The 18,730-nt window shown below is 36.7% G+C and overlaps 1 protein-coding gene across 1 annotated transcript; it reads right to left on the bottom strand.

Annotated features, from left to right (window-relative positions):
• Positions 1–229: 229 nt before the first annotated feature.
• Positions 230–18,561, bottom strand: SYCP1 (synaptonemal complex protein 1). Its single transcript, XM_032218586.1, has 8 exons — positions 16,313–18,561; positions 15,199–15,245; positions 14,565–14,684; positions 13,735–13,813; positions 4,952–4,998; positions 3,185–3,349; positions 1,344–1,411; positions 230–332 (listed from the first exon to the last, which is right to left on the bottom strand). Exons 2-8 carry the CDS (start codon positions 15,235–15,237, stop codon positions 230–232), a joined length of 621 nt encoding a protein of 206 aa, XP_032074477.1. The 5' UTR covers positions 15,238–15,245; positions 16,313–18,561.
• Between the last annotated feature and the right edge of the window lie 169 nt (positions 18,562–18,730).

Here is an 18,730-nt window from a genome sequence, read left to right as displayed (position 1 = left end):
AATACACACGCTCTTCACCAATCCCTGAACCAGCAGAAAACACTATTGACATTAAATTTGCTATTCTCTTTACCAAATTGTAGCCAACCCCCTATTGCAGGGCTGTCAAACTCCTGGCCTGCGGGTCGGACATGTCATACACTGGCCACGCCCATGCTGTTTAGTGAAGTGGAGAACAGTCCCAATATGTCACGTGATGCCATGATAACATGAGTTTGACACCTCTGGTCTATTGCCTCTTTTCCCAATCACTGTAAGTTTTCTCACTCCTATCCAATTGAAGGGTGATACAAGTGTAATAAAGGGTGATAAGGTGTAACTTCCAGCTATCCCTGGTAATGTCAGAATAAAGAGAAAATGCTACTTTATCACCAAAATAGTTAAGATTAGCTAAAAATTACCTTACTCATGGGCTATGCTGAGATTATTATTGGGATGCATCAGAAAATATGCTACCTGTGGATATGCTACCAAACTATGGATTTGATGCCATAGTTTGATGAAAGTAGAGAAAACTTTTAATTGGTTTGCTTAGCAATAAAAATTATTTATTTAAAAAAAACTGAATGAGATGGGTGATGTAGATGTTGGTCAAGTTTGAAGATTTAACCCACTTCAAAACAGTGGGTTGCCTTTGGCGAGATGGCAGCATACAAGTTTGAAAGAATGAATGAATAAATAAAATTGCATTGATATATGTCAATACTTACTGCAAGGTTGACTTTTGGTTGACTTCTGATATCATCTGGACATATCCATCTCTTTTCTTGATAACAATTTAACAATGGTGTCCTTTCATTTTTCTCACCATTTCAACCATCCCATAGCCCTAGGATTTCCTAATCATTTCCCATTTATGACCATTTATTTAGCAATCATTTGAAGTTATGAAGGTGCTGAAATATCCATAGTCCTTATACTTATGAGTCGTACTTATGATTATTGAACCATGTCCAGGTTAATGTGATTGCAACTTGGACTTTTGGCAACTGGTTCGCATTTATAATCTCCTGCAATGTCCTGCAGTAATGTGATCATGATTTGCAACATTTGGAAGAATGAGTTCACACTTACAACTATAGTGTTCCTTTACCACAGTAATTCACTTAATAATCATCATAAAAATTGTACTAAAATTGGATCAGATTCAACTTACAACCACAATGACTTAGGACAAAAATTCCAGTCCCTATTGTGATTTTAAGTCGAGGATTATCTGGGCTATGAATATATTACTTAGCTTGTTTAAAATCAGCCAATGTCAGAAAGGTATTGCTGCTTGCTATAATCAATAATTTAAGTTCCATAATTTATTTTAGTAATGTTTTACTACTATTACTTACTCTTTTAGAAGTTCATTGTTTTCATGTATTTCATCTTCAAGTTTTAGGCTTAATTTTTCGTTTTCAAACTAAATTCATAAAGATGCAAATGATATGCTTTAGTCTGAGTAAATTGTGACTCCCAAATATAAAAACATGGACTTTTCTTCATGACTTTATTAACGTGTATTTTTTGTCCTGGGTTTGACAGAAAAGTATGCTAGTACAATTTGTGATGCTGTGAAGAAAGTCTTTATTTTTTCTTCCAACATAACATCCAAAACTACCACCAGTTACTCTCCTTAATAATTAGTAGGCCAGATTTTGTTATATGGGCAAAGTGCAAAAACTTTAGACAGCTTACAAGTTGCCTTAGTAACAGTTGCTGGCTTGGTGTTGTTGCATGCCACTAAGTAACTATCACTTGGACTATTTCTGAATACAGCTCTATTGCACTGTGTCTAGTTACAGGCATCATGAAGAAGTTCCAAGAAACAATAGAACATTCCCTACTTGAACTATGCCTATGACTTGTCAATCAGGCTGTAAATAGAAATGGCAGACTGTTACTATTTTTATTCCGGTTCCCAAATATTCGAAAACTGTAAGTGTTGTTACAGTAGTGAAAGAGACTACTGGCCATGAATAGCTATGGTTGTCAGTACTGAAAGTACCCTTTAAAAACAGAAATTACTTTGAGATATACAAACAGCACTCCTTTTTTCCAATCAGTAGAAAACCTGAATGTGTATAACCCTCATAGGGAGAAACAAAGAAAAACCTGTAAAGTATTCTTTTGGGGAAGAACCAGCAATACATATCTGGCAGAACTTAGATCTTAGAATCCAGTATTAATCTTGTTTTAAATACAGTTCTAATATTTAATATTAAATGCATTCATTAGTTATTTTGGGGGTTAATCAGTATCTGAAAACTATTATCCTATGATTGACTTCTTCAGGTTATTCTGATTCTAAATTTAATTCTATTTTAGCAAATATTCTGGGTGAATATAATAAAAAATATTCACATTCCTTTTCAACAACTCTAAAAGTTCTTCCAGATTGTATAAAAAATATTGAAAATTCCAAGAACGAAGTGTAATGAACACTCTAACTGACTTTATGATATCATAACTGTATACTCATCATATAATCAGTGGTATTGTTATGTATCAATAGTCTTATCATTATTTTCAAATTCTTGAATCACTATTGTCTTATTCATCAGCAACAAAATTATATTTCAAGCTGCAATTACCATAAAAACAAAGATAATTACAGATGAGGAGTGGCCATTTCACTTACCAGCTCCTAGGATCCCACCGCAATGGCATGATAACATAACATCTTAATATATCATACATAATATGAAGTCATACTACCATGGTGAAGTTAGAAATACTATCTTTTTTTTAAAGTGTGGAGGGGGGGAGAGAAAGAGAAATCATGTATATTTTTGTAAAACTGAGATAGCAGGATAAGGCAGTTATCAATGCCCGGCAAATGGATTATTTAACAATTTTCTATGTTCACTCTTGGTAGTGAAGGATAAGTCTTACTGTCATTTTTCTATGAATTTTAAAGAATCAAAAATATATAAACATATTCATGATCATAGTGTCTTGACGTGTGCAATCAGTAAAAACAGCTTTGACAAATCTCTGAACTTTTGAATGAGATGAGTTGGGAAACAGAAAGATTATTGTTTACAATTACCCTAACATTCAATGGAAAAATAATAAAACATTCACAGAACTCATCTTAAAATTGCATAATACCTTAAATGTTCAGTTTTTTAAAAAAATATTTTACTTTATTGCTTTATTTTGAAGTCCATTTCAAAATACAATAAACACTTGCCTGTAATTCTTGAATGGCTTTACGCAATGCTTCAGTAATCTTTCTATTTTCTTGCAATTTTTTCTCTTTTTCCATTAATTCATATTGTATACTGACTTTCCATTTCTTGATCTTTTCTGCTTCTTTGTAAAGCCTTGAATAAAGCTCATTCATTGTCTCCACATTCTACAAAAATAGGTTTCAATGTAATTAATTAATACATGTTATCTCATTTCAGTATTCACATTTGCCATTAAACTTAGGCTTGGATATAGTCAAAATATGCAACATAAAAAGAAGAAACTATAAAATTGTCAATAAAATAGTTTTCTCATCTCAGAAAAAGTTATCCACAACTATTTAAATTATTAAGAACAATGCACTAGTAACATGAAAAAAATGAGATGTCAGTAATTTTCTATAGCTAATTATTTTTTCTTGTAGGTGACTATTTCTTAATAGTACCCTTCAGGAAATTGTATTTATTTCATAACTGTATAAAAAGTTGATTTTTAAAAAAATCTACTTACATGTGTGTATCAAAAAAATATCACTGATCTAAAGCAGTTTAATTTTTAGTCTAAACTAAGTCTGAAGTTTTTATCAAAAATACAAGCCTGATGCTATGAGCAGCTTTCTTTAAGGATGGCTAAATTTCATAATCCATGAAACTGTCCTATGTTGTCATGGATAACTATTTAAAATTTAAAAAATTATTAAAGGATAAATTTAGATTAGAGAAGCAAGATAAATGGTATACAGCCTTTGTTCTCATCCATATTTTTCAATATGAATAGTTACATATCCCTCAAAAAAAGTTTTTTTTCTTATTCAGTTTCAAAAGTATTGCTGTACAATGGACAAAATCAGTAATATCTACATTATCTGCATGTAAGAATTAGCCAAATATTAAAAGTTCATTATTTTCTCTAGAAAGAGAAAAATGCTTGAAGTGATAAAGAATATAATAAACTTGGCACATCTAAACCGTGTATTAACACCTTAAACAATAATGCTGCACAAAGAACTGTTATATTAAAAAATGTGAGCTATTTCATATTGAGTGAAAAACACTTTAATAAGATCATAGAAGTACATATAAAACTGTACTAAAGATTGCATCTTGCCAATACATTACCAGATAAGTAATAAACACACTGAAGAGCTATTTTATACACGAGTAAATAGGATTCTGTATTTTGATAGGAATATTATTTTCATTTTGTTATGGAGTATAACCTGCTGATCTACAATAGTTACCCTTTTATTAACTCACAAAAAAGCAGTAATCAACATAACAAAACTTAATTAATGCAATCCAAATTTTAATACTTTGGTATTTGGTATTTTATTGTCACTTATAGGCCGCCTTTTTCCCTGAGGGGACTCAGGGCAGCTTACAACTCACGGGAAGGGGGTGCAAGACAAAACGTAAAAATAATATGTGAATACAAATAATGATAGCAATAAAACACAACATTCATTCAACATTCGGGTGTGGTGTATGAAGGTCTTATCCCCAGGCCTGACGGGATAGCCAGATCTTAAGGGCTGTGCGGAAGCTCTGGACTGTGGTGAGGGTGCGAATCTCTACGGGGAGATCGTTCCAGAGGGTCGGGGCTGCTACTGAGAAGGCTCTCCTCCACGTAGTCGCCAGTCGGCACTGACTGGCGGATGGAACTCGGAGGAGGCCCACTCTGTGCGATCTGATGGGACGAAGGGAGGTAATCGGCAGAAGGCGGTCTCTCAAGTACTCAGATCAACTTTTAAATTATAAAATTAACTGACCTCTTGCTCTATGTCAGGCACAAGCTTTACTTTCTGTGGAGAAGGGTCTGTAAAATGAAAGATTTTATTTTGACCATTCAATATAAATATTTCTTTTTTGTAATAATTTTATTAAAGTTTATACTTACAAAGATAAAAATTACAAACTAAGAAAAATACAAAGAATAAAAAGTGTAAAGAGAACATAATGTATAGTAAAAAATATGTATAAGAAAATACCTTCCCCCTTTATCATAACAAGTACAATTTCATTAACATCACTCTAATACAACAAAAGCCCCCTTCCTCCCATATCTCTCTTATCTAGAAATAATTCAATCTTTCAATCATTCTTAAAAACTCATTTAATCCTAATCAACATAGCCCATTAAGATTTTTTTTACAAATTTTACAAATATATAAAAATTGCCTGATATAACAACTATTTTAACCTTAATCAAATGAGCTTATGTTATATTCTTTTACTTGTAGCTCAGTATTTATTTATTTTATTTATTTATTTATTTTATTAACTTGTATGCCGCCCACTCTCGGAAGACTCAAGGCGACTTATAAATAAAAGTAACTTATCACTTGCTCTAAAAATACAGCAGATCTCTTTCCCATCTGATCTTTTATCTATAAATAAATATATAAATAAATATTTAAAGCCTTGTCATTTGGTCCTGGTCAGCAAAAATCAATTAAGATTTTACCAGAAACAACAAAGTATATATTTTAACCTTGATCAAATAAATCAACTTTATTTTACTTCCCTTGCTTTTAAAATCTTATTTTTAATTGCTTTAAACTGTGTCCCAGAATTCTATTTTTCCTGACTCCTCAGAAAGTCTTTCAAAACTTTTGTAAATCCAAAATGAAATAATCTAAGTTATTCTTTTTTGTTATTTGTATATCAATGTTAATTAGTAAATCATTTGTCAGATTCATGTGTACATATATCCAGTGTAACTTTTTTACTCATAACATTCTTGTAACCTGTTATTTTTAAAACCATATTTAAATCAGCCTGTCTTATCCAGTAAAGCATGCTCCACTTCTAAAACCTCTTTTAAATCCAATTTTATGATAGCAATTTTAAGAGTAACTTCAGAGTGCATTGTTCCCAAATATTTATGTAGAATAATTTGCTCCATTCTGTATTAGTGGGTCTCTTCTTCTTTACTTATACTTTTAGTTTTTCCTGATTTCCTCTAGCATTAGTCTTCAAAGTGCCATCATATCTAAAGGTTTCTTTCTTGGTCCACAAGATAATTTCTTATACTTATTTCAAAATCATTTTAAAATAAAATTCTAACAACTTTTTTCAAAGGAAAGATTCTTATAGTTAGTTCCAAATCCAAGTGACCCCTTAACACATTTATAACTTTGCAAAATCAATGTTCTAATCACCTTTTTTGCTGCTTATTCCCAATTTTTTTTATTCCAATTCCAGGAAAAAGTAGCATGAAGTACAACTCTCACTGAACAAATATAGACAGGAAAAACCAGTGATTCTTCAAAGCACAACAAATAATAGATGAAACTTGACTGACTACATAAGTGTGGGTGAGAGTAGGAATGAAGAAACACTAGAAATGGATGGATAATCTATAATTTGTATCTATTAATCTATAATTTGGGAAAAAAAATAAGAGAGCCCTCCTTCTACATTGAAAAACTGATGGTGCTGGATGGGACCTGGAACTGCATGAAAAATCATTCAAAAGCTGCTGTTGGTGATATGTTTTGAAGCCTTCAAAATAAGAGTAGACTTTTATGGTATGGTATCCAAAAAAGAAGAAAGTAGGAATATTGGAATTGGCTTCTCTCACCTAAATGAGGTGAGAGAAGAGACCCTCTGAATTGTGAAGGTATGTGAGTAGACCCCTCACCTCAATTTAGCCACAAGTGAGAATAGTGCCATACATTGATTTTAAGCTGGATTGGTTGGTATTGTCACTTCTTACAAGAGATACAGGTAAAGTCAAAAATTAAATACAGCAGGGGTTGAAGAAAAGATCTTTATTATTATAGAGTAAAATAACATATTCCTGAAAGCAGTTCAGTTTCTATTCCATCTCATATTGAGCAAAAGTGGCAAGGTGTTGAGTTTTGTAGGACTGTATAATCTCATCTGAAACTCTCCCAACCCCCATTTATTCATTTTTTTCCTTATTCCCAAGGTCAGGTCTACAATTCTTCACAAGTATTAACTCAAAGTAGAATAGCTCTTGGAGTTTTGTAAAGTAAATACAGTAATATCTGCCATGTTATCTGGTATTGTTTTGATCTTTGGAGTTTTAGGGACTAGATAAAATCATTTGTATAAGTTCCAATATTTCTGACCTGGATCCATTATCAATCTTACTCTTTTGAGCATTTCTGTCCATATTTCAATCTTCTTTTTTGTGGTAAAGCTTTGAGAAAATAGTGGAATAGAGGATGCTAGATAAAGCAGATTATCTAGATCGTATTTGGGTAGCTTACTCTTTTGAGCACTCTTTGAGAAAAGGAGTGCCACCAATCTTCAAGAAGGCAATGATCTAGCCCTTTCCTGAAGCAGCTGTTCCAAGATTCCAACATTCAACACTATTAGACAATTTTTGTCCATATTCCAATTTTCCTTTTTGTAGTAAGCTTTAGAAAAAGTAGTGGAATAGAAGATGTTAGATAAAGGAGATTATCTGGATTCCTGTATCGAATCTGAACATGACTTGAAAACAGTACTGCTTATTCTGATAGATGGCCGTTGTTGAGATTTGAATGGAGCTAATATGCTCCTCCTTGTAGTTTCAGTTTTAGCAGCATTCTAGTCATCTAGAACACCTACATATGTATGGGATAGGGAATATCATTTTAAGGTAATTCTGTTCTTTCCTAAATTGATGGTTCCCACTGATAGTCATGGGGGAATTGCAACTGAGCCCATGATTGTCACAACACTTAGCTCTTTCCTATACTATCGAACACTTACATGAAACAACTGGTTTGAATTGAGACCCATCAGTGTGGGCATGATAATGAGATTTAGATCTCCATCTCAAGCTGGAATGAAAATTTTGTCAAGTATCTAGAAGATGTGAGGGACTGCATGGAATGAATCCATGAAAATTATTCATTATTCATCTTGACTGCCAATTTTGTTCTGTTTATTGCTCTAAATGGTCCATGGTGTGAAAGACCAGGTTCGTGATTTTCGAGTTTCCATTGGGAGTTCCTCCTGCTAGAACAGCAAATGAAAGCAACAGCCAAGGAAGTCTTTTCCCAATTTAGACGGATGCTCGAGATAGCAATAGCAATAGCTCTTAGAATTACCGTGTTTCCCAGAAAATACGACCTGTCCTGAAACTAAAGCCTTGCCACATATTTCGGGTGGGCAAAAATATTAGCCCCCCCCCAAAAATAAGCCACCTGGACAATCCTCCCCTCGCCGACCTAGCAGTATCCCGAAGGCACCAAGCCGCGGGAACGAGGGGGGGCAACGGAACTCGCGTTGCTTGGTGCTTTTGGGGAACCATTAGGTCGCTCAGCGGCGCTGTGCCCAGCTGAAGAGGGGGGGTTGCTGGGCAGCTGCTCCCTTGCGACTGGGATCTCGAAGAGCTGGGCACAGCCTCAGGGTCGAATGGCTGTTGCGCTGTCGCAGCAGCAACACAGCAGCCATGAAGTGACCATGCTCACGAGCAGCCATCCGGCAACCCCCCTTTCCAGCCGGGCAAAGTGCTGCTGACCAACCTAGCGGTACCCAGAAGGCACCAAGCAATGCAAGTGCCTGTTTGCGGCACTCCACCTCCCGCAGCTTGGTGCCTTCGGAATGCCCCTAGGTGAATGAAAGGGGCTCTGCATGCCTGGAGGGGGGGTTGCACGAGCGGCTTTTCCGCTCCCCACTCATACGACTCGCAGGCTCACAATGCTCTTGGCTAACTCTACAGTACCTGCAGAGCCAGGGCATCTCCACTGCTGGCACCGCCCACCACTTGGTTTTTTTTTTTTTGCAGATTTCAATGCATGGAGGACAGATTCCGCTCTGGGAGTACGTTCTATGGTAGCATACAACCATAGAGCGTACTCCCAGAGCAATATCCTACCTCCGTGCTTTGGAAGCCGCAACAGAGGACGGATGCCACTCTGGGAGTAAGCTCTAAGGTTGTACGCTCTGCAGCCCACAACCATAGAGCCTACTCCCAAAGCGGCATCTGTTAGGTAAGCTCCCCGTTAGGAGAACGAGTGCGTGCAGAGAAGTGTAGTGAGAGTGGTGTGGAAGAACGGATAAACCAGCATACGGAGACACTGAATAGTAAAACAGATAGTATTTTACTTCTGTGGAAAATAGAGGTATGGAGAGTCCAATTCATACACAGTTAAGACAGTCTCAGTTAAGGGGTGTTAAGGGGTGATCCCAAACACAGTCCAGTATCATATAATCAGTTCAGCACACAAAGTCTCTAACAGTAGCAAAACTCATTCACGCTGAGCAATACACGACACATCTACAACCATCATCCAACAATGAGCATCTAACAGAGAGCTAACAGTCATTCTGGCTCCATCTTATGGCTGCTTGAGGTAACAGCAACCAATCACATTTACAGCAATACTTAAAGATACAGTACTACTATCATAGCTTATATATTGATAACCCAACTGTTAGACTACATTCTTAACGTTCTCCCCTTTGGGTAGGCAATATATATATAACCTTACAGTCTGAGTCCATATTCATCACAACAATGTTTATGTTTCATAGTACCTTGGGCTTTAGTTATTTTCAGACATACAATACTCTTAATGTAATCAGTTTATTACTAACACTTTGTCTTACGTTTAGATAACTTAAGTCAGTGTGCTTTGTCCTTGTCTTTACAGCAAGATTGGATGCCATCTCAATCACTGCTTGGTTGGCTTCATATACAACAGTGGTTCCCAAAGTGGGCAGAACCGCCCCCTGGGGGCGGTGGGATGACTTAGGGGGGTGCTAAGAAGCAAGGGGGACGGCAGGGGGCGCTAAGAGGCAAGGAAGGTGGCAGAGGAGTGCTAGAGGTGGCCCCCTCACAGGGCGCAAGACTCTACTTGGAATGACAGGGCCATAGAAGGGGATATAGTGTGTTGTGTGTAAACAAGCCCCAGAAAGGCCATCCAGCCTCCAGCGAGAGCCTAATACCAGCGATAGGGAAGAAAACGGAGATACGCACACCTGTGGGTGCATTTAAAAGCAAAGCAGAGAAGCCAACTCGTTTCTTTCCCAAGGCTCCTTCTCCCCGCTTGGGAGCTCCTCTCGAAATCCTTACCCACATAGCAAGGGCTTTGCCTGGCTATTCCGTTTTGTGCCCCTCCTCCCTGATTTATTTATTTTTTAAAAACCCGGATTGAAAAAAGCAATCCAAGGTCGCTGTAGGAGTCGAGCTTCCTTCAGCGAGTTGAGGCACCAAAGCCCGAGTGTATCGGCCTCCCGTCTGCTTTGCAGCCCGGAAGTGGGAGAGCAGAGAGGTGGGTTCCTAAGCCCGGGAGGGAGGGAGAGGGAGAGAGAGAGACAGAGAGACAGAGAGAGAAGAGAGTCCTGGAGAGCTACTGAGTCTCTTTGCAAGAGGAGGCAGAGGACGGGCTGCCTCTCTTTCTCTGCCAGTCTGCACTGGACCAGCCCGCAGCACAGGAGGGTGCCACCCATCCCGCCATTAGAGCCTCTGTTTCTCTCCCACCCACCCACCCGCCTCCACCCACCACATATCAAGCCTGCAGCGTCCCTCCGGCTGCTTCGGCCCAGGCCCCGCCGATTGCATTAAGCGCAGAGCAGGCCAAAGGTGAGGAAGGCGAGCATGCAAAGGGGGCTGCAGGGAGACCTAGTGATGCAACGGCAGAGGCCTTCCTGCATGGTGACAGAGCTTTATTCTCCTCCAAAACCACATCTTCCCTCCCTCTGCCCCGCCTCCCCCAAAACCTCTGGCCCAGATTTTTCTGCTGCTGCCCTTCCTGCTGCCGGTGCTCAGGCTGCTCCCTGGCCCCAGAGAGAAGAGTGCCCTGCCAATCATAAATACAGCAGGGAAGCTGAGGGGGCGGGTGGGAAATACATGGGGGGGAGAAATTCGTCGTACCCGCAAGGGAGATTTGCATGACAATAAATGGAATGGTTACATTGGAAGTCAGGAAGAAATGGGCATTTCAATAGTTAAGGTTTAAATCTAGAAATCAGGGGTTCTAGTTTTGGGTACCACAAGTTCCCCCTGGGGGGGGGGGGGAAACTCTCATCCAGTGAGGACAAAATGATGTAAATTTGATGTAGCTCTGAAAAAAAATCAGTTCTTTTTCATGTAGCTACCTACAGTGTCACGCACATAAATTCTCTTCAAATTTTCCCAACATCTTGCAGCAGAATTTTCTCCACGAATATGTACTAACTGTTGGTCAGTCAGTGTGAGACCAATTATACACAACGCTTGTTGCATCATTGAAAATCTGCTATCTTCTTGGCATCGTCTTCATCATCTGGATCCCAAGAAGTTACATCTGGTGGATTCTGTACAGCATCCCATAATCCCTCACTACGCAGGAGTAGACTGCACTTCATAGACCAGGAAACATAGTTTGTTCCATCCAACCGGGTTATCAGTGATAGACTTCTTGATGGGTCGTGTGCCATCTTCTCCACGATAGTAACAATCACAAACTAAACAGCTGTCTGTATACGGTATTGCGTATCAACACCAACTCTCCTTTAGCTACATCTGGTATAACCTGGGGCCATAACCAGTGTTAGGTAAGCTCCCTGTTAGGAGAACGAGTGCGTGCAGAGAAGCGTAGTGAGAGTGGTGTAGAAGAAAGGATAAACCAGCATACAGAGACACTGAATAGTAAAACAGATAGTATTTTACTTCTGTGGAAAATAGAGGTATGGAGAGTCCAATTCATACACAGTTAAGTCAGTCAGTCATCAACGTTCTCAGTTAAGGAGTGATCCATCAAACACAGCCCAGTATCATATAATCAGTTCAGCACACAAAGTCACTAACAGTAGCAAAACTCACAGTAATTCACGCTGAGCAATACGCGACACATCTACAACCATCATCCAACAATCAGCATCTAACAGAGAGATAACAGTCATTCTGACTCCATCTTATGGCCGCATGAGGTAACAGCAACCAATCACATTTACAGCAGTACTTAAAGATACAGTACCACTATCATGGCTTATATTTTGCTAACCCAACTGTTAAGACTACATTCCTAATAGTATCCGTCTGTGCTTTGAAAGCTGGAAAAAAAAAAACCCAGGCGGCAGGCAGCGCCAGCAGCGGAAATGCCCTAGCTCTGCAGGTACTGTAGAGTTAGCCAAGGGCATCATGAGCCTGCGAGTCGCGCGAGCGGGGAACGGAAAAGCTGCTCGCACAACCCCCCTCTCCAGCCATGCAGAGCCCCATTCACTCATCTAGGGGCATTCCGAAGGTGCCGAGCCGCGGGAGGTGGAGGGCGGCAAACAGGCGCTCACATTGTTTGGTGCCTTCCGGGTACCGCTAGGTGGGTCAGCAGCTCTGTGCCCGGCTGGAAAGGGGGTTGCCAAGCGGCTGCTCACGAGCGTGATCACTTCATGGCTGCTGTGTTGCTGCTGCGACAGCGCAACACAGCCATTCGACCCTGGAGGCTGTGCCTGGCTCTTCGGGAGGCCAGTCGCAAGGGAGCAGCCACCCGGCAACCCAAAAACAATAAGCCCTCCCCTTTAATAAGCCCAAGGCCATATTTTGTGGGTCAAAAAAATGTAAGACCCTGTCGTATTTTCGGGAAAACACGGTATATACCACTCCACAATGTTTTACAGCACTTGCTGAACAGTTTACAAATATCAACATATTGCTTCTAACAATCTGGTTCCTCATTTACTGGCCTCAGAAGGATGGAAGATTGAGTCAACCTTGAACCGGTCAATATCAAATTCCTGGCTATATTGCATTCTAACCACTGTGCCACTACAGCTCCTATGTAGGTGTAGGTTTCCGAGCCAGAAAATCCTGGCAACAGTGACTCTTATCCTTAACTACATATATTTACATTACAAATCATATGAAAATCACTGTTGGTATAAAACACTACCAAGTGTTTTAAGACACTTACGTGGGAGAGACACTATTGCAACGTAAGACCTATATTCCCATCACTGTATTGATTGTCAATAGCTTATCAAATCCAATTCAAAATGCTGGTTTCAAATATATTAAAGTCTTATATGGCTCAGCCTTGGGTTACTTTAGGAACTTCTTATCCAGATAGATTATGTTTGTCTTTTATAATTATTAAAGAAGAGATGCTTAAAATCATGGTCCCACTAAAAATTAGGGGATGTGTACCTGAAGGCAGATCCTCTCTGTTGAACCCTTCAAATTTCTTATTTAAGATAAAATGTGAATTTTAGTATTAATGTAGGGATAACATTTTTATTTGGAATTCTATTTGTCAATATTTGTCAGGTTTAATATAGTGGATTTTTTAAATATTCTATTTCATGAATTTTATCAATTTTATGTTTGTAAACACTTGGAATCATGATAAAAGAACAATATATGTATATAGTGTAGTTAATGAATTAGTGTAGTAAAATACTACTGAATGAGGATATTAATTATATTATAGTATGTGTATATAGTACTGCAGTATACACTATATACTTTAGTATACATTTCTTTCTGGATACATGTTTTTCTGGTTACCATAACAAAAATGAAAAATAAAATGAAATATAGAAAATAGAAATGCAATAGAAAAGCTATCAATTACATATATAAAACAATGCAATTTTAAACCATCTTTTAACGTACCAATGACTTCTATATGATTTGAAATATTTTTCATCCCATAAGATGAGTTATAAAATTCTTCTGTTCCATTACTAAAATTCTGAAAAAAATTTGGAAAATAGTAATATATTATAACATATTAATTCACAGATATAGCGCTTTGATAATGTATAAAGATGATATTAAATTATGATTCATAATCAAAAATCAGTTTAATTATTCATTCACAGGGCAACTTTAGAACTATTAAAGTCTTAGAAAATGTAATAACAGATTGGGCTCCAATCTAATATTAAGTGCATTTAAGTTCATTGAAATAGCAGACTTACTTTTCCACACCGCTGGTCTCTTATACACAACTCTCAATTGATCAACAAAGATCAGCAAGCAGGATCTTTCAGAAGCGTAAAAAGACTTTCCAGCCTTTCCAGCTTTCAGAAAGATTGCCAGAAAGCTAGCAAAAGCAGTGTTTCTAAAGGCTACAAAGACTTAGCTCAGAGGGGAAAAAGACTGGCATACTGGGTTGGAGATCTTTGGGATCCAAGCTTCCTTTTTCCAATCCAGTGTGCTGGGTCTTTCTGATAAGCAGTTTTGGGTTATGAAGGAAAACTTTTGGGAACTGATATAGATCTTCATTTGAAGACCAAACATTTAGTAATTGAATATGCCAATTTTAAAATCTGAAATGTTTTATTTCATTTCCAAAATTTTCATACCCTAAATATTTAATAAATGTTGAAATTATTATTTTTTTAAATTAAAAAATTATATTCAAATATATTCCAGTTTTTACAAGATAAACAAACATTTTTTTGAATTTACTTAGAAAAAAAGGATATATTCATATTTACCTGAAAAAAACCCTCATCCCTTGTACTTGATTGTGGTTTGACTGCAGACACCTGGGTGTTACTCAGTCTTGGTGGTACAAATAGTTTATATTTAAAAGATTTCTCTTCTTCTTTCTCACTCTAAAAAGATACCAGGCTCAAATCTCAGAATAACATTTACCAATATTTCATGCTTTATTGCAAATATTGATTTTATCAAGTTGCTTCTCTTTGCACTTTTTCATACTCTGCAGATCAATATACTACTTGATACCATAGTAGGCTAATACTACATAGTAGGCTAGCAGTATTACTACTCTAACAGTTGGGATAAAAAAATTAAGAAAATATATATGGCTTATATTTAACAGGAAAAAAGACAATTTCAATTAAATAAATCATTATTCATGAGGCAATGGCATACTGGGATTAAACATATACATAGGAATCCTAGAACATAAAATCATAGTAAGCTGTTTTTCTATGAGATACATACATTTAGCTATAAATGACTATTTCCTCAGTTTAGACAGCTTTTAAATTGCCTAAATATGTTATTTTAATTTCTTAATATGAAACATTTTTATTTCTAATCTAGTGTTTTATTATAATGAATTTTTATTATTATAATCATGTTAATAAAATTGTTGTTTACCATGGATGTTTTCATCGTTGATTTATTTTTGTAAACCATTGGAGTCTCTGGCAGATTTAGAAGCATACAAATGGAATAATTAATAAACATAGAAATAAATGATAAAATGTTTAGCTGGTATTAAAGCTATTTAGAATACTTTTCTGGATAAAGTATTTGTGATTTAATTTTGCATAGGTTTCATTAGAATATATGAAAATTCTCCATATAATTGCTCTTTTTTTCTGGATATTTTAGTGAAGAATATTATGGTGCCAATAAAATAGAAAAGTAGGGGTAGAAATTCAAGGCCCTATCAGAAAAGGAGGGCTTTCAAATTTAGCAAGACTGACTTATGGTAAAGCAAAGAGAAAGGATATGCGTAAGACCAGAAAGTCTAAACATTATCTCGAGGGGAAGAAGCAAGTACAAAAACTTATTTAAATCAACATATAATAATAAAACTACCTTTGACTGAACTGTCAAGAAATAATGATGAACTTATAAAGTGTTTATTTATTTAAAGTATAACAGAACTGTAAATAAAGTTACAGCTATTTACCTGTAAATGACTCCCAATCAATTCAGAATTTTTTGTACCAATATGTTTAGGAATATGTAAACAAATGTACTTTTCCACTTGTCTATAATTCTCTCCTCTTGCTTTACTATTTCTAGGACATGGGTTTCTAGATCAATTGTCAATCTCTCAGCATTTTGAAAAGCCCATCATCATAAAGTTAAGTTTTACACTCCAATGACAATGAATGCAAATGCCAAAAAGCTCATTAGTAACATGTATTATTACTGGCAGGGATTGTTTTTAACTTGAAGTTTATGCATTTCGCTATTAATTGGCATATTTAAGTTACAATAGCGATCGAACATTTTTATTGTTAAACATTTCTTTTGTAGTGCAATAGCATCTATAACTGAAATGCTCTAAAAAAAAGAACTTCTAGAATCATGCATAAAGATCACAGGAATAGGATCCAGTTCTCAGCCTCGACAAAATGTTACTTTCGGACACATCACACGTTAAGACAAATGACCAGAGGTGGTTGCGAGGCACTGGGAAAGCGGAATGAAAATACAGTGCTTAGACCAGGAGACCCGTGCGTGAATGAATCTTTACCTCAAACGGCAGCACTGAGCGTAACGACACCAAGCATTGGAACAAATAAAGAAGAAAAGGGCGGGAAATAAATCGATCCAGAGCCGTGTGCAAAAGCGCGAGCCGCGGATCGCCGGTTTAACGCCTTTTGCTGCAAGTTCATTCGGGGAGGGGGAAGGGCGTCTGCCCAAAGATAATGAATGAGCGGTATCGCGTTAATCAGAGGTTCACCTGCCCGCCTCGCAGGTACACTGCTCTCCCGCGATCCTTTCCGAAGATTTGGACTCAGTTTGGTCCTTTCGCTTCTCATTCAAGAATAGAGAAGCGAAACGTCTTCAAAGAAAAACGTGGATGACAGAATTTTCAGACAGTTAGACCTCCTTTCACGTTGTGTTCACAAAACCTAAACTGAAAGCGTAGCGAATTGGACTGAACACTATGATAAGAACTGGGGGAGCGGGGGGCGGGATATGTTAACACATGACAAAGAACTGTGGCTTCTCAAACAGATGGCCGTCCCGGATTCAGTTTTGAAGAGCCGCGGATAGCTGATCAGAGTAAACAAGCTTTCAGATGAGTAATGGTGTCAGGAAATCAATCAACGTCTCGCCATCCTTTGCATCTAGAAATGGAGCAAGCCGATTTGATTGACGCCGAATTGGGAAGCGTTAGAGAATCTGCGCGCAGCAATATCAGACGAGGATATGTGGTGAATGTTTTTTCTACCCACAAAAAGAGCGATTAAGTGGTGTTTTTCGCAGACATTTGAACTAGGAACTAACGGAAAAACAATGTACCATCCAGCAGCAGCAATCTGTGCTACTTGGTCTGTTTTATTCCAAATTTTGAAATAATGCAATATGACTTTTTAGAGAACTACCATTTTAAACGTGTATAAATGTATTTTAGAAATAAAGATTTCTGACCCATTAAGCATATAAAATCAATTAATTTTCTGCAGAAAATCAAATTGATAGTGCATTTATTAGACTTAAATATATACCTGAAAAATATTGCACTAAACAAAATTAAAAAATATTAGCTTTATATTCAGATGTCATTTACACAATATTATTTTACATATGAATAATAATTCTTAAATGCATAGATAATATCTCCAATATAAAAACAGCAGAACATATATATATATATATATATATCTTCAAAGTTACAATAATAGAAATTAACAGGAAGCTTTTTTAATTGAGAAATTATATCAAAAGATAAGATGGGGATTATCACTATATTAATGTAAATCATTAATACCAATCTAAATTAGCCTCTAGTACTAAACCATAAAATCCAAACAGATGGCAATGTATGACTGATGTTAATAAAAGAGTAATCAGGATGCAACCTGCTTGGTTCTTGGATGGGAGACCAGAAAATTCCTAGTGAAAATAACGTGCCAGAAGAATGCAGTGACTGAAAACAAATCCCAAAGGAATAGTGACAACACACTTCAATTATTGCTGAGAAGGATATTGTCCATAGCAGTGTCCAGAAGCTAAGTTCAACTCAATTGTTTTTATTTTATATACAGTATATACCTTTCAAATGTACTGGAAATCTTAGTTGTATTCACAACGAAGTTGTATTAATTTAAACTTCAGTTTAAATTAAAAGTTGGTGTGAGTAAATTTTAAAATATACTTCTAAAATAGTCCATCTACAACATGACTTCATATAGATGTGAAATAATGTTAGTAAATGTTAATATTTAATTATTGTAAGTATTCAGCTTTGGCAACAAGATGAATTATAATATGATGTAAATGACATGGGGGACATGGGTGTGTGTGTATGTGTGTGTAAATTTAATCAACATTTATGCATTATACCCAAATATGTTGCAGATTGTAATATTTGCAAGGTCAGTACCTTTGCAATGTTCGTGTATGTATGGGCTACAGTATAAAACATTCTTCCTATAACCATGTTTTTTTTCCTTTATTCATTAAATGGAATAATGTAAGTATTAATTTAAGATCCAATATATATCCAAATGGAAAATCAACCCACCTTTTACTAGAGGTCTGAATGGTTCATATAAAGAACTGAATACATTACAATATCCAACAGTTTAAACAAATTTTACATATATCTTTTAAAATGCGACAATAACATTTTGTCAATAAATTGTACACATTCTCATATTTTTGCTTACCCAAAATGTATATGGGTGCTTTTACAACACAAGCTAATATCCTGAATAGTTATAATAACAGATTTATGAGATATAAGCCATTTAACATAAATGATTTCTTAAAATCATTTGTGGAACGACCTCCCCGTTGAGATCCGTACCCTCACCACTATCCAGACCTTCCGCGCAGCCCTCAAGATCTGGCTCTCCCAGCAGGCCTGGGGATAGGTTCCCAATTTACCAATTTACCCAATTTACCCGCCCGAGTGTTTGATTGCTGAATGAAAGTTGTG

This window comes from Thamnophis elegans, chromosome 5, assembly GCF_009769535.1.
Source record: "Thamnophis elegans isolate rThaEle1 chromosome 5, rThaEle1.pri, whole genome shotgun sequence".
Taxonomy (NCBI): Eukaryota; Metazoa; Chordata; class Lepidosauria; order Squamata; family Colubridae; genus Thamnophis; species Thamnophis elegans.
The sequence above is the reverse complement of the archived record's forward strand: the minus strand, read 5'-3'. Positions and strand labels throughout refer to the sequence as shown.

What these genes read in the sequence shown, in the direction of transcription:
- SYCP1 (XM_032218586.1), bottom strand. Translation starts at nt 15,237, where the DNA reads ATGGTTTACAAAAATAAATCAACGATGAAAACATCCATG. An exon ending in CAACGATGAAAACATCCATG is followed by an intron (nt 14,685 to 15,198) that starts GTAAACAACAAT and finishes GTATCTTTTTAG; the next exon opens with AGTGAGAAAGAAGAAGAGAA. An exon ending in AACAATGAACTTCTAAAAGA is followed by an intron (nt 333 to 1,343) that starts GTAAGTAATAGT and finishes TGACATTACCAG; the next exon opens with GGATAGCTGGAAGTTACACC.